The sequence below is a fragment of the Tinamus guttatus genome, unplaced genomic scaffold (genome assembly GCF_059628265.1).
Source record: "Tinamus guttatus ecotype Peru unplaced genomic scaffold, ASM5962826v1 Tinamus_guttatus_pri_ptg000052l, whole genome shotgun sequence".
In the NCBI taxonomy this organism is placed as follows: Eukaryota; Metazoa; Chordata; class Aves; order Tinamiformes; family Tinamidae; genus Tinamus; species Tinamus guttatus.
Window position 1 is genome coordinate 9,667,213 of NW_028288586.1, and position 20,680 is coordinate 9,687,892.

At 42.9% G+C, this 20,680-nt stretch overlaps 1 protein-coding gene across 1 annotated transcript; it reads left to right on the forward strand.

Moving 5' to 3' along the window:
* The first annotated feature begins 2,489 nt into the window (after positions 1-2,489).
* GPR78 (G protein-coupled receptor 78) lies at positions 2,490-9,097 on the forward strand. The gene is made up of 3 exons (XM_010218376.2): positions 2,490-3,250; positions 3,601-3,714; positions 7,692-9,097. Exons 1-3 carry the CDS (start codon positions 2,583-2,585, stop codon positions 7,927-7,929), a joined length of 1,020 nt encoding a protein of 339 aa, XP_010216678.2. The 5' UTR covers positions 2,490-2,582; the 3' UTR covers positions 7,930-9,097.
* The last annotated feature ends 11,583 nt before the right edge of the window (positions 9,098-20,680 follow it).

Consider the following 20,680-nt stretch of genomic DNA (forward strand, 5'->3'; position numbering starts at 1 on the left):
CTTATTTGCATTACAGCAGCCTCCAGAGCCTTAGCGAAAACAGCCTGTTTGATTGTTAATGTTCTAGGATTTTGATCTTACACATACAAGCTTCTCCAATGTTTTGGATTTATGTATGACAGCATATATGCATATAAGGTAACATAAATACGTGTGTTTTCAGGGGCCGAAGTGGCCGATTGCCTACTGCAGTCCCCCAGTGGTGAGTTCCAAGTCTTCTGACCGCCTTCAGTCAAGTAAGCCATAAAACAGTATAGGTGCGATGTGTTACGGATTGGTGCATGTAGGTAGGAAGGAGTCAGCAGAGGTTCCACATCCCACAGGACGTTAAGATCATGCTTAACTTTTCACACTGGCAAAGGTTCACCAAAAGCAACAGGGAAAATCATCTTCTCTAGCAGGTTCTTTGAGCCCAGATATCGCTTAAGGGGACCATACAACTTACTGTGCTTGTGATAAAACCTAGAATCCGTTTTTCCTGCCTTTCAGTCTGTCATCATTTTTTTTTCTCATTAAAAAATGTTTACACATTGTTTTGATGTGTTCTTCTTCCATCAGTTTTCAGAACAAATTCATTCTTCAGCTGAAAAGGCTACATTAGAGAAATTATGTATAATTTCTGCACAGGTGTAGAAAAGAGAGAGAAGCTGCTTTCTGTCTGGGTCCTACAGGAAACAGCTTCTCAGACTGGTATCACAGTGAGGGAACAGCACATCTAGTATGGCTCTATGATAATATAAAATAGCATCAGTCTACTAATGACACTTAACAGACAGCATCTAATCCCAGGTGGCTAATGGTAACTCCCATAACTTTGCAGCAATATTAAGTAAGAGGTAGGTCATAGATGGATTCTGACAAAGCGAGAACTTTAATAATTGCTGCTATGGAAGAGGGAGCAATTGCAGGACCTCTGGTCTGCACGGATACAACCAGCTTCTGTTTTATGTTCAGACTTCCCTGGCCCTTTGTGCAGTTTCAGGTTCTGCAATGTTTATTCCTTGAAGACAGAAATATGACAAGTAAACTCTGAAAGAACTCGTATTCGTATTGCTTTTATAGATTTTTTTTTCTCAAATGCCTACACAGATATTAGATTTTTGTCAAGTGTAAACACTGTCAAAAACATCCAGTTTGTTGTGACTTTGGAAAAAGGCATGTTCTAATCAGAGAAAACATTCATCTTGTTTCCAACTTGTCCTGAGGAGTAATACTGCATCAGGTCTTTTCCAAATAACACATCTTATGTCTTGTTTCTTTGCTCTTTCTTTAAGACATATAACTTAACCATGGCAACCTTTTAAATTAGAGCCTGATCCAAAACTTATAGCTACTGATGGAAAAAAGAACCCATTGCCTTCAGGCCTTCGAAAGCGGTTTGATGTACAGTTATTCACACAGCGGTCACACTTGCGTGACAAGGCTACATGGTAAGGACAATATATGAAATGAAGCGTTTCCTTAGGATGTTAATAGTATAAGGCAAGGTACTTCTTTTTCTTCATGTCATTTCTGGCAATCAGCTGTAAAATCTGACAGTGATTAGAGGTGACAAGTTATTTCTGTACCAGTGCTTTAATGCAACAAAACTTATTCCTTTTTTTTTTTTTTTAACCTAAGACACATTTTTGACACCTTTGGGTATTAGCCACGTGCTCCACCTTTTGGACAGGTGGAGAAGAGGAATTTCTGGATTATTTCATGTGACGCTTTCTCACCACGCTAAGAGGACTTTAGCTTTTCAAAGAATGTGCCAACACCGCCCTAATGTGGGTGCTCGTTCTGCCCGCAGGGGCTATGAAAGCGCGGGTCTGAGTGCCTTCCTGCCCCTTATTGCCGGCCGATGGGGGTGGTGTAAATAGCCAGAGGGCGACCGCAGTCCCTCTGGACGCTATAAAACCGAAGGAGGGGGAAAGGACGGGGCAAGCAAGCCCTCAGACGGAGAGAGGGAGAGAAAAGCTTTCCCAGACAGCAGCTTTGCCAAAGGACCCGCGGTTGCAGGATCCAGCCGGGGCGCAGCGCAGGGCTTCCCGCGCGCAGCTGGCCGCCCCTGAGCCCCGCCGAGCTGCGCGCTGGCGCAGCCTCCGCGCGCGCCTCCGGGGCCGGGCGCGGATGGGCCCGGCGGAGCCCGCGCCCCGTGTGCGCATGAGTGGCGGCGGGAGGCAGCGACGCGGGAGTATTTCAGGCGCCGGGCGCGGCGGGAAGAGGCTGCGCGGCTGAGGGCGGCCGCGCGCCCGGCCATGCGGAGCGCTGCGCGGCGGCGCCCGCGGGGCAGCGCGCCCGCCCGCGCCGCTCCGCCGCCCGCCTGACGCCGTCGGGGCAGCGGCCGCTTCAGCACCGCGGACAGCGCCAACCGCTGCCGCCCGCGCTCCCGGGGGCCCCGCCGGCCCCGGGCCCGTCCCCCGCCGGACTCCGCGCCCCGTCCCCCCGCCGGCTCCGCTCGCCGCTGCCCTCCCGGCTCCGCTCGCCGCTGCCCCGCCGGCACCATGCGCGGGCGGGCGCGGGCGGCAGGCGAGGCTGCGCTGCCGGCTCCGCTGCCCCCTTGCTCGTGGCCTCGCCCGCTGCCGGCGGCCCGCTGAGACATGGACTTGGCAGGCGCGCTGCTGGCCTTGCTCCTCGTGCTGGTGCTCGTCGTCTCGCTGCTCTCCAACCTCCTGGTGCTGCTATGCTTCGTCTACAGCACGGAGATCCGCAAGCAAGTCGCCGGGGTTTTCCTGGTGAACTTATCTTTCTGCAACTTGCTCCTCACCGTCCTGAACATGCCTTTCACGCTGCTGGGGATCCTGAGGAGCCAGCAGCCGCTCGGGGGCTGCATCTGCAAAGCGGTGGGGTTCCTGGAAACTTTCCTCACTTCCAACACAATGCTGAGCATGGCAGCGCTCAGCATCGACAAGTGGATTGCCGTGGTGTTCCCCTTGAGCTATACCAGTAAGATGCGGTATAAGGACGCTGTGATCCTCATGGGCTACTCGTGGCTCCACTCCCTCACCTTCCCCTTGGTCTCCTTATTTTACTCATGGGTAGATTACAGCAGCGTTTATGCCTCTTGCACCTTGCACCTGAAGGAAGAGACAGAGCGGAGAAGGTTTACGGTGTTCACCATTGTCTTTCATGCCACCAGTTTCATGCTATCGCTGGTGATCCTGTGTTTCACCTATTTAAAGGTGTTGAAAGTCGCCCGGTTTCACTGCAAGCGGATAGACATTATAACCATGCAGACCCTGGTTTTGCTGGTGGACATCCACCCCAGGTAACGTGTGCACGCTCCTGTTCACGGTCCCGGGGCTCATGTGGTACCCCTGGGTGGAAAGGGGGTCCTGCTGTCCCTTCCTGTGTCCTGCTTGTCCCAGGCACACGGTGAGCTCCCCCTTCCCCTCCCACCTGCGATCCCCAAAGCTGCTGCTTTTGCCAGAAGATGATGCCTTGTGCATGTGTGTAGCCCCCTTAAATGTTAGTCCCAGAAGCCGGTAGCGCCAGGAGCCCGAGCTCCCCTGACTGCGGTGACAGCGGTGCCCTCGGGGCTCGCCGGGGCCAGGGCTGCGTGTCCTTCCCCTCGCGGCTTCCCGGCTTAACCCACCGACTGCTCTTTTCCCTTTGCAGTGTGAAACAGCGCTGTCTTAACGAGCAGAAGCGGAGAAGGCAGCGGGCCACCAAGAAAATCAGCATTTTTATAGGGTCTTTCGTGATCTGTTTCGGTCCTTACATTATCACCAGGTTGGTACCTCCTGCTGGGCTGGAATGGGGTGGCGTGGGGGGCTTTCCAGGGTCGACCTGACCCTCTGATGCACAGGATATGCTGTTGGGGGGGATCTGACTCGTTTCGGGCTGTCAGAGGCTGCCAGAGACCCAGGAGGGTTTTGAGGGTGTAGCACACATGGACACACAGACGCACGGACCTGCCGTGGGACCCGGTCCACAAGGCAAGGCTCCCGCTGTGAACCTTGGCAGGCTCCAGCCCTCCTTTCCTCACTGCAAGCGGGTCTGAGAGCCTCTGCCAAGAGTAAGAGGCTTTTAGGACAAGTACCAGGAATTAATTACATGCTGGTGGGAGATTAAGGCAGTTTAAAGATTCACCACCCTCCACCCTGCCTTATTAGCAGAATCCAAGCAATGGAGAGGAAAGCAGATAGCTCTTCCTGATTAGCTTGCTTATTTATTTATTTATTTATTTTTAAGGCATCAGGCCAGGCTTGCTGCTATTGGAAGCTGAAGTGATATCACTTTAAATCATCCAATTTGGTAGATATGTTGCTTTGTTTATTTGTCTGCAAATGTCATTGTTTGTAAACAAAGTGCTAATGGTGCAGCATGTCAGCAGAGATGTGATAGTTATCTCCCAGGATAGATACTATTTAAACTTAAAATGTGTAAGAAATACCATGATTTGCAGCTGGTCAGAATCACTGGCTTCCACTTTGGTGGTTTACATCTTTTTAAATAGTTATACAGCATGCTCACTCCATACTTGTATAGTCTTTGAACAGCATATGCTTATTGTTTTTAAAGCTTGCATAAATCCCTGAGTTGGAAGCCAGCATATGTATACTGAGCTACAGCACATCAGGATTTAGCCTTTCATTATGAACTAAAATGGGCTATGGTTTTCACAATTGATTTTTTTTTTAAAGTTGCACCATTTCACAGTGCATTTAAGAGAGAAGGCACTTGAGAGAACCGACTTCCATCCAGGAAGGTGCATTAGCCTCATAAAACCACCTTGGCCGGGGCTTGCTCAAGCTTGCTGCCAAGCTGTCAGGGACTTCAGAAACACCATCTCACAAAAACTAGACAGCTTTAGCACACTGCAATTACATAATTGCATATGTATTAATCATATATGACCATTCTTATTGTCCTTTTCTTACAGGGATAGAGAGATAGATTAACACACTGAGGCACAAAAAATATGATAGTGCTTTATAACCTTTAGGACATTTTTTTTTCCTGTTCCATTTATATATTGAAAAGGATTGCTGACAGGTTGCCTGGATAACTGCATTTTTTTTTCTTGCAGTTGAAAGGATTCTTACAAATATTAACATTACATCACAGAGTTAAAAGGTTAATTGATTACTGTTTAGTACATTATGAGTCATTTTATATACTTTTTTTCTATGATTAGAATACACCTCTTTATCAAGATAAAGATGGATTTTGGTAATTTATTTCCATCTGAATTTTATCCTGTTCAGCAAGTTCCAGCATCACAGCACTATTCAGGGTGAGATTTTTTTTTTAAATAAATTTCTAAAATAAAAGGTACTTTGTTCTCCACACCTTGCATTTGGCAAATGTGAGATGGTGCATTTTCCATGTGTGATAAACCAGAACTGGTACCACATACGTCAACAGAGAGAGAAGCTGGGGCCTGGTTTAGGCAACTGCATGTTTCAAGGTACAGTTTCTGCCTCAGTCACAAGGACTGAGATTTTTCAGTGACAGCAAGATAGGATTTATTTGGGGAGCACATCTTTAAAGGTTCTTTGCCTCCAAGTCAAGGCATGGACTTGATGATCTTGAAGATCTTTTCCAACCATAATGATTTGAAGGCAGTGTCCAGGCAGCACTACATAGAAGGAGGAGGTTGGGGTGAGTCTTAGGACTTGCTGCTGAACCCACTTATCCACTCTCCTCATTCAGCTTTCTATGGGGCTGCAGTGATGCAGCCTCAGTGGCGACCATAAGACAACTCTCCTCCACTATATTCCTACTCTTTGGACTGGTGACTCAGATTGTGCTGTGAGCTGGGAGTCGCTCCTAATATCAGAAATGTGGATGAGATTATGGTCATTAGCCATATATTTGTCTGTTCACTAAAAGCCAACAGATGAATTTCATCTCTGCTGCAACAGCAGTGATATCAAGAAAATGATATGAAGATGCATCCAGACAGGTCTTTCTAAAGCTGCCTTGATTTAGCCAGGCCACTTATCTTATTGAAATCAGTACTGCTCTTTTTTTTTTTTTCTTGGTGAGATTACATTTGGATCCATAATACATCAAAGGAAACACACAGGCATTTATTTCAATAACTGAAGGAAGCCTACTCTTCTATTTAGTATTTTTATTAAAACATCAATTGTTTGCAAAGATCACTTGTGTAAGTCCTATATTAAGGAGATATCCAGGATAGGATAAACTTAAAAATGAAAAATGAAATATATCATTTATGATATATTTGTCCATTCCTCAGATCTTGTGTCTTCACATATTCCGTATTCTGAATTCACTAGAGTTTTTTTTCCAAGGAACTGCAACTAGAAGTTGTCCAATTTTAGATGCATTTGCCATGGGAATTATTTCACTTTTACACAAACAAAATAGATTTTATTCCTCGGATTGGAACAGCTATAAAATTCAATACCTTACAAAATAAGAACTCCACACTTTATAAAGAGCAGAGGCCAAAAAGTTTGGAAAACTTCAGAACACTTTTTTTTTTTTTTGTATTTTATAAAGGAAGCATAGGTGTCTTTAATTGAGATATATCTGATTCTGATGAAGGCAAAATATATTTTTTTCTTCTTCTACTTGCAAAAAAAGTTGCAGAAAGTCATGCAAGTAATAAAATCTCTCACCCTGTTCTTTCCTTGAGAGGTTGTCCTCTGCAGAGGTGCTGTGTGCCAGGCACATGCTGGAATAGCCTGGTATGAAGCTTTCCTCTCATTTCTGGGGTAAAATAGTTAACGTAGTTGCAGTTTCTCCACCTGTGATTAACGCACCAATCTAAACCTAGGTGCTGAGGCTACCAATCATCTGGGAAGCCCAGACAGTGGTCTGGAGAGAGTTGGCTGGCCATATAACAATGATAAAATGTTGTCTCCTTGTTTTCCCTGGCCAAATTAGTGGTCAGAAAAGTACACGCAGATCCTTCCATAGGTAAGTTGATGCAGCTGTGCTCCTAAACATACTGTGGGATTGCCAATGCCCCCAAATCTCTCTGATACTGCCTCGATGTGCTTTGTATGACAACAACTAACATGAGGCCTCTTCTCATAGGTGATATTTCACAGTAGTCCTACAATGCAGGTTCACTGTTTTGTATCTGAGGGGGAGAATCCAGTGGTCCAGAATGGGTTTCTGACTTCGTTTGAAGGGCTACATGGTACCCAAAGGCTCTGCAAAGACCAGCAGATGAGACCCCCAGCTTCCAGGGGCTGCAGTCTGATGCTGAATGGAGATATGCCCAAACGTCTCAAGTGTCCCTAGACAACCGTATTTAGGCAAATGAGTTGAATGAGCCCCTATAGCCCAAGCTGCATGTGTCTGTCTCAGTTTTGCCATGGGAAAGGGATAATCAGTTAGGTCACCACAATTTTGACTACTGTCATTTAGCAATGTAACTCCCTAAATTCGGAAAGTGTAGCAATAAACTGCAGTTCTTTCTTATGTCTGAGATATGGGAGAATTTATTGAAAACATACTTCTCTCATTGCATAGAGGGAATTATTGTTATCTCCCAGTGATGTTGCTAGGAAAGTTCCGTTTGCATGTATTGAATACAAGGACAAATGTAAACTGTTCAGTAAGTACAGTGTCTGTCTTCTCTAAGGACCATAGAAAATGGTCTATAGAGAATGGTACTATAAAAAATAATTGTTGCTTTAGTGTTTCCTGAAGCACGAGTTGAGAACTGAGCTCCACGCGGATATAATACTCAAGTGTTTCCCTTTCTCATTGATGTTTAACAGGTTGATAGAGCTCCTTCCTTTTGTTACCATAAACTACTACTGGGGAATTATAAGCAAGTGCCTCACCTACAGTAAGGCTGCATCAGACCCATTTGTTTATTCGCTTTTACGTCAACAGTACAAGAAAGTTGTGATCAACATCGTCAATAGGATACTTAAAAGGGATCTGTATCCTTCGTCAGGCTACAACAGCTCTCTCGACACTGAGAATGATTACTGCTTGCACAGAACAAACTAACATGACAATCATTCCCCTCCGATAAAACGGCAGTTGCCGCTGCTGGAAAGGCGCCTTTTTCCTCTCACGCTGAGTAGACAAGGACAGCGACCGGATCTCCGCTGGGTGAGAGCCGCAGTGACGCAAAGCAACCCATTGCGGACTTTCATGAAAGGTCCTTCTGTGGTCTTCAGCCAGCATGATATACGGCAAAGATGGAGTAGGTCTGAGGGGTTTAGAGGCTTAGAGAGCCTTTAGAGGCTTTAGAGAAGCTTAGTGAGTCTTTAATGTCTCATGTATGAAAACTTGGTATTATGGAGCGTGCCCCACGGTATTTGACCAGCCTAGGTGGGAAGAGTCTGGTACTGCAGGAATCCCCAACATGGAAGGAATGATTCAGAGTCCTCTGTGCTGCACATGTACCCTGGCAGCCCTGGGTTTGTGCTGCTAATTTTGGACACGAAAAATAAGTCTTTTAATGGATTAATTGCTGCATATGTACTTCAGCAGCCTGGATTTGTGCTGTTAGTTTCAAACATTAAAAAAGTATTTTATTTGATTGATTTACTGTATTGGTGCCTCAAGTGAGTGATATGGGTCAGCACTTTGAATATGAGATTGTTATTGCTATTATTATCATTAGGCATCATGATTGTAATATAGCCTTTAGAAGTGGTATGTATATTCAATATGCCAGTATTTTATCAAGCCTAACCAAAGTCCACATATCTGAGTTACTAATATTTAGCACTTCAGTGGTATGTGATTACAATAATTGCAGCTAAAGTAACAAAGATATATATGGAGTTTAGTTAAATAGCACTGTAGTTCCATCACTGAGCTAGTCCTATTCAAACAAGCTTTCATTAAAAAATAATAGACAGTAGAAGTGACAGATACCACTGTATTTAAAATATATTACTTCAGAAGCTATCTGTTTTCAAAGAACAGGCTAAAATAGGTTAATTAATTTTAAGGGGTACATAATGTGTAAAATATTTCATGCAATTGCTACATTTGGTGGATTGTAATAATATTGTACAATCTTTTCTTTTTTATTGATCAATTAATCTGATGATTTTAACCGACACCAAGAGAAGTCTGGGAGATATTGTAACAGACCTGCTGCCAAATGCCCAGAAATACAAAGCTGCTTTATTACTATACGTATTTTTCTCTTTCATTTATTTTTAAATTGAAACAGGCATTGGAAAATAGTGAAATTATTTTTGAACAGTATTTGTTTGATTATATAAGTGTGAATCAAAATATTCTATGGCACTCAGTAAGCTACTATTTTCTAAACAAGTACATAGGAGAAAAACTAAAGCAATTCTAAAATATATTTTAAGAATAAAGAAATACAACATTAAAGGACATTTATTTTTATGTAACAATAGGCTCAACCTTATTAAACATTGGGAAGGCTTTTCCTCAGCCAACTAAGTACATAAGCATGTGATTAGGCACAGATATAATTTCCTTTTAAGTTATGGCCCCTAGACCCATGCTGAAAATCAAGCACACTCTTAACTGTTTTGCAAGACCAACCTTAGAGTGCTCAGCGTTATCACACCGAGAGGGCTACGCCCATCATCCACAATAAGAAAGAAGAGCCCTATTGCAATCCCGTTGAAGTCAAGGCAAGAGTGATGCTGCGTAACAAATGCTTATCGGTCTTATCTCCAGCTTTTAATCTCTGAGGCCTTTCTGATGCTTTATTTATTTATTTTGTCAGGTAAGTACCTTAGGCCTCTGTGTTTTGCATCTATACTTCTGCCTGTGTTAAAACTGAATGTACTACAATGGTTTTGTCTTCTTAGTAAAGTATTTGTACTCTAATTTTGTGTAAATACAATATTTCAGAAAAAAATACATATGTGGAATCTTTCCAGCTTTATTATCTTCCTTTCTGCCTACACATACTTCCCCCCTACTGCCATGCTGCTACAAAACCTGATGCTTTAGTCTTTCATCTCTGTTGCAGCATAAGGATCAGATATCTCTGTAAGGAGAGGAATGCTAGATTTTCAGTTATTTTATAGTCAATCTGTGCCAAAGAGTTTTGATAGACTGCAATATTTATCTGTAAATAAACGTGAGTTTAATGATACAACAGTTAACTGTTGCTAACATTGGTCACTTTAATAAAGGAATATGTTAGCGTAGTCAAATATCTTAAACGGTCACCTCCAAAACACTCCATTCAAATCAATCTTTGCTTTGTGCATCTCTCTGAGCACTGAGAAAATGGTATAGAAGAAAAAAAGTATAACAAACTTCTGAAGCCATTAAAGCTATAAAACTGAGTATAGTTAAATGGCTACATCTGCTATTAATTAATTAAGCTGATTCATGGCAGTTGAAGGCATGCTCACATTGTCATCACAATCCTGCAAAGCATAGAGCATTTCTGGCGGTGTTTAAAGTCTAGATGAAAACGAAAAAAAAAAAAAAAAGATATTGAGCCTGCCCTGGGTGTTGCAGAATCTCATTTGGGTTCAATTTCCATAGAAAATTAGACTGGCAAGCTGTACAGTGTGCTTTAAATGAAAAGTAAAGACCCTGGCATGTGAGGAAGAGCAAGGAGTGCTATGCTCTTCCTCATCCTAATTCTTTCCTCTCAATCTTCATCTGCAATGAAGCGCTTTGCTTAGCACTGCCAGAAAACATCTTCCCCTGCTGGGGATGCAGGGCTCCTTCTGCAGGCAAGGTCTTCTTTCTCCTCTTCTTACCTCTCCCCATCCCATGCCAGAAAAGAGGTTTGCTCAACTTTTGTAGAATCTACTTTCCTGAAGCAGGAAGAAATCCCACGTCTCACCTGAGTGTTCGCCCAGTGCTCTGGGTTATCCTGGGATAGGAGGGGCTATGGGGAAATGGGCTATGGGGAAACAGGCTATGCCTCCAGTTTTTCAAATGCTGCAAAAAAGCATCAAAAGATTACTGGGCTTCTGGAGATGAGAAAGTGTATCATCTTTAATGGCAAGAACATTTACCAGAGGGACCAAAACTGTGCAACACTCTTACTGCTGTTTTAAATGACACAGTCACTAGATACATCATCCTGGAAGGGTTTAGGTCTCGTCAAAAGACTTCCAGAAAAGCTGGCATGTGATATTCAAACCAACATCTTGTGATTGGTACACCCCTGCCGACTCAAAGGTGGTGTTCCAGGAAACTTTGCCTGGAGTTCCTGCCAGGCAGACCTGAGGCATAGGTTGCTATGCCTAGGAGTTTAGAAGGTGATAAACATCCCTGTGGAGCTAGAAATCCTGAGAGCTGGCTCTCTGGTAGAGATGGAACTGCATCATTGTACCACTTCCCAGAGTTAAGGAGTTGTGACTCTCTTGCAGCTGCTTAGTGAAAGCACTTTGAGTTATTATTCAGAAATATGTATTTCTGCAGTACCAACAGGCCTCAGAAGGGTCCTGGCTTGTGACATGTCAGCTCCTAGTGGTAGTCAAGATTCAGCAAAATTTTTCTCTCTGTCTCTAAACAGGCTTTTCAACCACAGCAACAGGAATTCAGAGCTGCATCTTCCCTGGGTGCCATTCACATCATGATGGCAGTCAGACTATAAAATCTGTAGCACAATAAACCTTTTATTAGCCCATGCAAACTGGACTATAACCTTTTGTCTTAATGCATCTCCGTCAAAGTATTTCTAAGCAAGCCTGCTGGTTTAGATATTTCCTGACAAGATCCCAGATGGACTTTTTAATCTATTTTTGTAGAAGAAAGAAGCTAGTGTGCCTGCCCTGTTTCCTAGCTAAGTGCTATAACATTACTTATCAAAAAGAGAGTTATCTGCAGATAGGAACACTTTTTCCCTACTGTGCGGATATTGCAGGCAAACTCTGAATTGGTCAGATTTCATTTCTGAGGCTACAGAGATAAAGCAGTAGTTGGACTATACAATCCCAAATGGTTGATTATGAATTGGATCCCAACTTTCTCAGTCTGGGCACTGAAAATATGCGTCTCTGAGATGAGATGGTAGCTGAGCAAGCAGCCCCAGAATCATAACTTTGGCATTACGTGACTAAATTGCTATTCATCCACTTTAGTAATTTTTAAGATGCTATTAAATGTCGCAGTCAGCCTGGGGCCGGGGCCGGGGCCGGGGCCGGGCAGCGCCTCCTCAACACACAGCGGCTGAGCAGGAGAGGCGGGAGCTGCAGCCACGCGGCCGGCGCGTGACCAGGCAGCTCATTGGGCGGCCTCGGCGTGGTCGGCGCGTGATCCCCTCGCTGATTGGCTGGTTCGGTGCTGGGCTCCGCGTGTTGCCGGGCAGGGCAGGGGCTGCTCCGGGGCGGGAAGCTCTATAAGCTGCGCTTAACCCTAAAAAAAGGTGTCTGGCCCATCATCACAGAGACCCTGCTCCTGCATATGCAAGTAAAGACCTGTGATCCTGTGAACTTCTGCTCTGTGACTTCCTTAGGCCCATTGCAGAGGGGCATATGCTTCAACTGGGTAAATTAGCACCCAGTAAATCCTTGTGTATAATCTGCTCAGTGATTGCTAAATACAAATTTAACCTATTTTAACATGAATAATAGTGTTACTGAGCTGAACTTTCAGTTGTTTGCAATGTTAGGATTATTAGAGGGTTAAAGCTATTTAATACAGCTGCTCTTACACAACTGGAGTGTGATCTTGGTCTTTACAACAGCAAGTTAATTTCAAACTTTGAGAAACTTAGCAGCTTTTGTTGTTGTTGTTGTTCTGGATTAAATAACTCGTGGCAAGACATTCAAGCTCATCCAGGTAATGCATTTAAAAAAGATAGTGAAGCAAGTCATCTTTCATGAGCACAGAATTTTGACTGGAAGCCACAGAGGACATGTTTTCTGATGTATGTAGGACCTTTCCCCTCCAAAGTAATTATATGCAGCTGTGTATGCAGATTGAATAACCAACTATGTGTCTACCTCAAAAGCTCTTTCAGGCCTGTCAAGCGCAAATGGCCTTGTTAGGTCTAGTTCAGGAGGACACCTGGCTTGTGTGAGGTGTTAATTGCACAAGTAAATTGGAGATTCTGCTTTTTATTTTTGGAAAGAAAGTGCAATTAATATTTAATAGCTCAGCTGGAGACACAGCAGAGATGTCCTTAAGCGAGGCTGTAAATACATGAACATCTTTCAGTGTCAAAAGCTTTGGAGAGCAAAATGTCACCTGGTAAAATATTTTCGACTAGATCCTGCTCTGAACTGAAACTGCCTTTCGTCTATGTCTCTCATAAATGTGACGCGGGCCAAATGACGCAGGCCATCTTCACATATCTCTGGTTCTTTTCCTGGGATCTGAGGGTGCATGAAGGTCCCTGAGGATGCATGATAGAAGTTAGGTGCCTTCTGCTTTTTTTTTTTTTTTAATGAGTGAGCACAGCATGACGCATGCGTGGCTCACTGCCACGCTGCTCATGTACTTTCAGTACAAATGAAGCGTAGTGTTAAGCACATGCGTTAAATATCATGGAGCCTATATGGGGGGGAAAAAAAACAACTACAACAAAAAACATTTTCACATGTCAAGAAATATTGGACCACTCCCGCCACCTGTTTTTTAACTAGATGCCTTCAGAAATATTATACACAGTAACTAAAACCTCTTCATTGCTGAACCTGATCTATTATCACATACTGTCTGTTCAAGCTGCTGAACAGCCTCCAAAGAAAAAAAATCTCCTTTGGGACACAGCTGAAGCTTATCCTTGTATATATATATAATCCATTTCACTGAATCTCACTTTTTGGATATGATACGGATTTGTACTCAGGTCCATTGTGCAAAATGTCTCTTCTGTGTTGGTGAAGTTTCCGAGTTTCCATTCATAAACTAAAGTGGATAAAATCTTGAAACACTCCAAAAACGTTCATCTTCCTCATACCTACCCCTGCTGTACCACTGTAGCTTCACATAACTGATTTTCTAACATTCGCCTTTTTTTTTTTTTTGCTTTAGCTCAAGGCTTATCACACTAATTGTATTCCAGTGAAACCTGACCTTAAGCAGCAGACTCATTACCACATTCCCTTCTCTTTTTTAATTCCTGCTTTTACATATCCAACCCTCTAGTCTTGCTTGCAGCTGTCAAACCTGAGGCACATTTTCAGCATATTTTTACTGAAATGCAAAATGCAGCTCAATGCCCTTGTTAATGGTCAGGAACTAGAGAGTAGAGCTGTGTGTATATTTTCACAAAATATTTAAATGTGTTTTAGGCCTCATGTTTTGTATATTCTTCTTATTCCTATTAAAACAAAATGTTAGTTGGTAATGCATGGCTTTTGTTCTGTAAAAAAAAGCTTCTGATCTCCCCTACCACATATATAGCTCAGGCTTTCTTTCAGTTTCAAATCTGTCTTTTCGGCTAATCAAAGCTCTTTTTTCCCCTCCCTCTTGATGAAGCCAGTTTTAGGTATTTTAAATATTTCTCTGGTCTCCCCGCACAGTAGATTTAATGCTTCATTATCTTTTTATTCTTACTGCCTTACTGGAAGTTAGAACTAAACCTGCTTTTCTTATGAAACCTGAGGCACAGAAAGATGAGAAAGGATTTCATTGCATGAAGCACACTTATAGCTAAGAAAGGAAGACAGAAACTTTCAACTTAAATACATCTGCTGATCTACTGCTCAGTGTTTTTCGGGCATTTAAAATGTGCTGTTTCTCTGCTCCTTCTCGTGTTCACCGGGCTACCTCAGTGTTGACAGTGGAGCTGAATTCACATAGAGCTCTTCAGGGTACAGAACAAGTTCCTTTGTCTGCCGTGAGGAGTTTGCACCACTAGCTCCATTTAGAAAGGGATGGGTGCCACTATCTTTTCTTAAAACCCAACTGTGTGCATTTAAATTGTCTCCCCTTTTTGTCTTCTATCTCTATTTCACTGTCTGTGACTGTAAGCTTCCAGCATCTCCTGGATGTCAGAGAGCTCAGTCTGAGGTCTCTTACCTCCTTGGAGAAAGCCACAGTGGCAGAGATGAAGGCTGGGAACAAGGGTGTCCTGCTCTTCTTTCACAGTTGGAGAGGTTTCATTGCACAGAAATGAATTGGAGATGACAGCTGTGAGAAAGCAACAGGCTCCATGGTACGGTGCTGGAGCACAGTGGACACTCACTAGAAAGGTGGGGTCATGCTCCAGTTCCTCGTCTGAGGACTCTCTGTATCTGATTTATATATGACATCCTGCTGCTTTGTTGATGGCTGAAGAGCATGTCAGGAAGGGAAATATGTTATGGGCAGGATCCTAGCCCCATTGACCCCAGGGAAAAGTGAGCCAAGATTTTACTGTAAGCTTTTCATCATTATAGAAAAAGCCTGAATTTGCAGAAATCTTTCCAAAAGACCATTTAAGATCAGCTCAGTAAAAAACTCTATTCACTGAATTAATCATAATTATTAAAGAAAGAGAAGTCTTTGGATTTTAGTATATCCTAGCAAATGGCACTTTTAATATATTTTATGGCACTGAGATGTAATTGGTGTGGTCTGGGTTTTTCTTCAAGTGATAACAAAAGGCTGTTAAGCAGACCGCAAATGCAGGTGGCTACTGGGCAAGATGCACCCCAGTCCTCTGAGAGTCACACATGTCATTTCTCGCATTCGTCCAGGGATAACCATGAGATCTTCTCTTTCTCACTGGAGACCTGGGCTTGTTTCAGAGATGCAATCTCTTCAACCAACTGTATTTGGCATTAACAAGCTTCCTTCTTCTAGAATCAGAAGACACTGCAACAGCAGTGCTGAGAAGTGATGCAACCCTATTTTTTTTCCTTCTTGCTTTAAAGCCTTGTTTATTCTTTGAACGCTACATATCAGACAAAGCGAGGAATAGTACACCCTCTACCTGCATATTTTATCTGTAAGCCTTTTTTGTTAGCCCTAGTGAATTCACTTTGCTTAGTCACCTTCAGAGATGGCTGTGGAGAGAGCTTTGCAAAGGCAGAAACAGCAGCATTTTCTGTCTGCATCTCTGCTAGCCTGTGTTTCTCTTGCAGCTACTGGAAGCTCCTTTCACCCTTATTCTTCCTGCTGCTTCATCACCTTTTAAAGTCTCTCCCTGCTCTCTGTTCTCTCACTTTGTCTGACACAGGTTATCCCCATTCCAAGCACTGTGACTTCCCACCAGCTGCTTTTTCCTTCTTTTCTTAATGCATTCCCTTGGACTACTGTGCTGTTGTTACTGCCACTACTTCTTGTATGGATTTGGTTTTCTGCCTTCATTTATTTATTTATTTATTATTAGTTTTCCACTTGGCCTCCTTTAGTTTTTAACTGCGGCTGACTTTGTGTGTGTGTATGTGTGTTTGACAATGAATATATACAAAAGAATCAAACCAAGAATCTGATCTACTGACTCACCTTCATTTTTTCCCTCAGGATTTAAGCCTGCTATAACCAGTAGCGCACAAGGGAGAAATGTGGCTACTATTCATTTTCATTCTTGTATTAAAGATATCCATTTAGGTATCCATTTATGACTGAGTCGAGAAGGAAATGTGTTCGGTATGAATTCCTTATATGAGTAAAATTTTTGGAGCTGTGAGAGGACTTCCCATCTGCTGTACCTGTAGGCTTTGTGGGAAGGAAGGCTGGGTAGAAAGCAAACCTCCCCAAAGTGAGGATGCACAGTGCAGTTGTCTGGGGCTTGGCCATGGCTAAGGGCTGACTTTCACCCAGCAGCTAATCCTCTCTCCACTTAGTGCTGGTGCTCTTGGGTTTAGCCCTCAGAGACTGCTGGTCACCTGGTGGCTTTCAATTCTACATGATATGGAACTGTCAAAAACGTAGAAATGGATCCCAGGACCTTTTGCCTTGCAGTTTCCCATGCAATAGACTTCGTGTTGGTTTGACCAGACTTGAGGGTAGCTGTTGCTTGGCAACATGAAGCTAAACAAGTCCAGGCTCCAGTGGAGGATGTAAATGGCTTGCTACGAGCAGCGAGGTTTCTGCGCATCCCGATATCCTCCTCGCAGAGGAAAGCTGGAGGTCAGGCTTGTCTCTGCATGCAATATAGTTTTCTTTCAGGGTGAAAGAATGAGCTATTGAAACTGTACCTAATACAATCATTTGTAGGAAAAGAAAAAATCATATCCTGTTGGTATTTCTTTGGATGTCTGTGCTGCAGCATTGTCCTGTTTAGCAGTGGTTCCAAGGAAGGGCCTGACTAATCAGGAAAATCTGGCAGGAAAATCTAGCCATTTGGGTGGATCTGAGGTTCCTTTTTGTTCCTGCCATGAAAGAAGAGAGCAGACATAGCTCAGCAAAGTGAGTGGCAGAGGGAAATTAGGAAAATGAGTGCCCCCTTGTCACAAGGAGTTCACAGTCACACTAGGTCTGGGAGCTGCTAGCATGACTTGGGATGAAAAGGCTGAAGCATGGGTGACCTCTTTGAAGACCCTAGGGCTATATTCTGAAGCCTTCTGGGGTGAAGGAGTGGAGAAGTAACCTCCCTCATGAAATGTATTCCCATATGTGGATGATGTGACATTTCTCATCTTCTTACAAAACCTGGCTGTTCTGGAATGGACCATGATCATTGGATCATGATATCAGTTTTACTAAATGACTTTACATTGTCAGAGGCTGTAATCCAAAATACTGGGCTTCGTCAACGAAGGAAGAAGGATTTGACTAAATGATGGCACTATTCCCAGAGTTTAGTCCCTGGCTGGTATTACAGGCTCTGGAGCTTTTCTTTTTTTTCTTCCTGACTGTCCTGGTTTTGATCTTTTGATCCTTCATGACTGTGGCTTGGCCTGTCATATAAAATTTGTTTTTTTTTTTTTTTTTTTTTTCAAAAGTGTCTTGTATGCTTGAAATACTTGTAGATGACCGGCATATTCAATTAGTCATTATTTGGCCAGGAAAGAAAAAACACAGAAACTCAAATTGCTTCTCATGATGAATCAATTCTTCACCCGCCATCCTACTCATAAGCTCCCTCCAAATTCCTTCCAATTTAAATTCCTGAAATTAAAACACTGGTGTTTTCAATGCAATTGGAAGCAGTGTAATGTGACAGAAGTATGTTACAGAGCACTGCTGCACAGGCCTGCAGCTGAACCCTGGAAGGAATCGCATGCCTGTCAGACTCCATGCCCACATTCTGGAACCAATGAGCTTCTACCAAATGTGTAGTCTAAGGGGGTCGTTGCGCACATAACTGCTTTGTGTGGCAGAGTTGTTGTGCATGGGTCTGGCTTAAGCCCATGGGTTGTGTCTTCTGCACTTTGATAAGACACTGGGAGGGAGAACAGCCCTGAGCTCGACATGAACTGTGGCTAGTTTGCCTTGTGCAGCTGAAGATGTTGGCTGTATGGGGTCCTGCGTCATCCCAAGGATGGTCTCCAAGCTGGGCTTCAGGTTCACTGTCCCTACAGCACCTCTGGTCTTGGGACATGTGCTGAATTACCCACAGAGCATAGCTGAGCGTGGCCGGTGGTGGAGCTGCTCTGAATGCCAGAGGAATACAATGGAGGAATAGGATACAATGGAATACAATGCCAATATCTTCCAAAAATTGCCAAGGAAAAAAAGAAAAAAAAAAAAAGATGTTACAACAACCAACTCATTTGTATTTGCCCGGAGAAGCTCTCAGTGGTTTCCACTGATGGTTTGTAAAATCTTTGAACAATGCATGAAAATCAAAACAGTTCCTCATGATTTAAAGGTCTGTCTCCCTAGGGGGAATTACTGCAGCACCCTGTAACTGCACAACTCTAAAGGCTGGGAATCTTGATGTAGAAATAGAATCTTTGAGACACTTTTTAAGAATGATCATAAGCCAGAGTTTTCATTGGATTTAGGATCTTAATACATTGATATGTAAATTCAAAAGTCCTGAGGGTCCTTAAAAATATCCTGTGTTAACTAATTTAATAGCCTAATTCTCCTGACTTTCAGTGAGGTTTGGGTTTTGATTTTACCCGGAAGCTTGTTTCTGAAAGTGTAGTTGAAATCCTCAGAGCTCTCATGTCAATATTATTTAAAATGGATACAGATCTTCTCTGTTCTAATTTAGCACCCAGTTTTCTGGAGAGTGTCAGCTATGAAGGGCCAGATATCTCAGAAAACACTAGGGATCTGCCTTCCAGGAATTGGGGTCTGTTGAGTATTCCCCTGTTGGGTATCTACAAACTGAACACTAAAAGTCACTTTATAAAAGTGCTGCCTAGCACCTCTGCATATGTGCAAAGCAAATCCTGAAGGACTTCTTTTGAATCTTATGGCTTCAATATTATGTGAGTCAGGGAAAAGAGACAAACTGAAATGAGTCTCAAAATGGGACTGTCAAGTTCTTTTCTGGTAGAGCTGATATTAATTTTTAATACTCCATCTGTGATCAGAAGAAAAGAAAGACCTTTAGTTCTCAGCACAAATCTTTGAGCACATTATTTTTCATTGCAGACATTATATATTCACTTCTGTGATTCACAGAGTTATTTGTATATTTTTTTCTTTCTTTATGGCAGTCCAAGAGAGTCCCCCTTTGACCTTATCTTGAACTAAGGCCACAAAATACATTACCAGCAGCCCCTCATCAGTAATCCGGTTTGGCTACTTTATCTATAGGAGTAATAAGATAATTCACTTTGGAGTCTTTGAGAGGATGAGAAGGTCCTCGTGTCAGTTCTGTCTTTTTATTGCTAAAGATTAAATAATAATGAGTGTTGATGTTTGAGTTTGGTGATTGGCATGGTATTTTGCACTTGTTTTTTTCTGTCTGTAGGACTGTATTTATTACAATTTTCTTCCCTTTGTGGTCTTGTTCTGCATTTGGTGCTAGATTCCCTTCTAGATTTGCTGTCACTTGTACCTTTGATCAGGGCTGAATTTTAACTCCATGAAACTTTCCCTGTCACCATAAACTCCAGGTAGCTTCATGTCTTACTGATTCACCTGAGCAAGCACAGAGGTCACATGAAGGTTTGGCAAAAGGAAGGCACATATTAATTGAATCTTTCTGAGATGGCAAGGCCTCCTCCTGTTTTAGCTGCACTCCTTTACATTAAGATACGATCAGTTCTGCCAATCACTTGGAAGTGCTACAAGGAGCTAATTTTGTGGGTCCATGGCTTATTCAATCTATGACAATTTAGACAGAAGATGAATACAAAATTTAATTATCACTGGGAGTACCTTTATTGAATTTAAATGAACTGATCTTTTAAGATCTATAATTTATATATTCCCCAAATATCTGTTCCTCCTAACAAATGGGGAGCTCTGAATAGCACATGTATTTTTTACAGTAAAATAGTCTTTCATCTGCATGTGTGTTCAGTTACATTAGAAATATGTTTTTGGAGAAGGAGTGTTTTGTAGCCTCCTAATTTATGTGAACAGATTTTAACACTCAGAAGCTGAACTAGTAGCCCTGGAGAGGCTTCCTCACATTTCTGCTCATGCATGAAGCTCAGTCAAGGCATAGGAGGAGAATATTGTGCAAAGATGGGTAGAACAGTTCTTTCTTTCTTTATTATTTTTTTCCCTAAATGTGTTTATACCCTCTGGAGGGCCAAATCTCCTGGATTAATTTAAATTGCTGTAAAGTGTCTTAAAACTGTACCTGCTGACTTTACACTGAAACAGATGTGATGAGTTCAGACTTCCACTCTGCCAGCTTCCCTGGGCAGGAACTAACACCTAGTGGGAGAGAAAACAGGCAATGAGGGAACATTTTCACTTACAGTTTATGTCCTTCCGAAAACTGGTAATCCGGCACCACCGCTTTTGTTTATTGATCTGTCTCACGTGAACAGAGTCT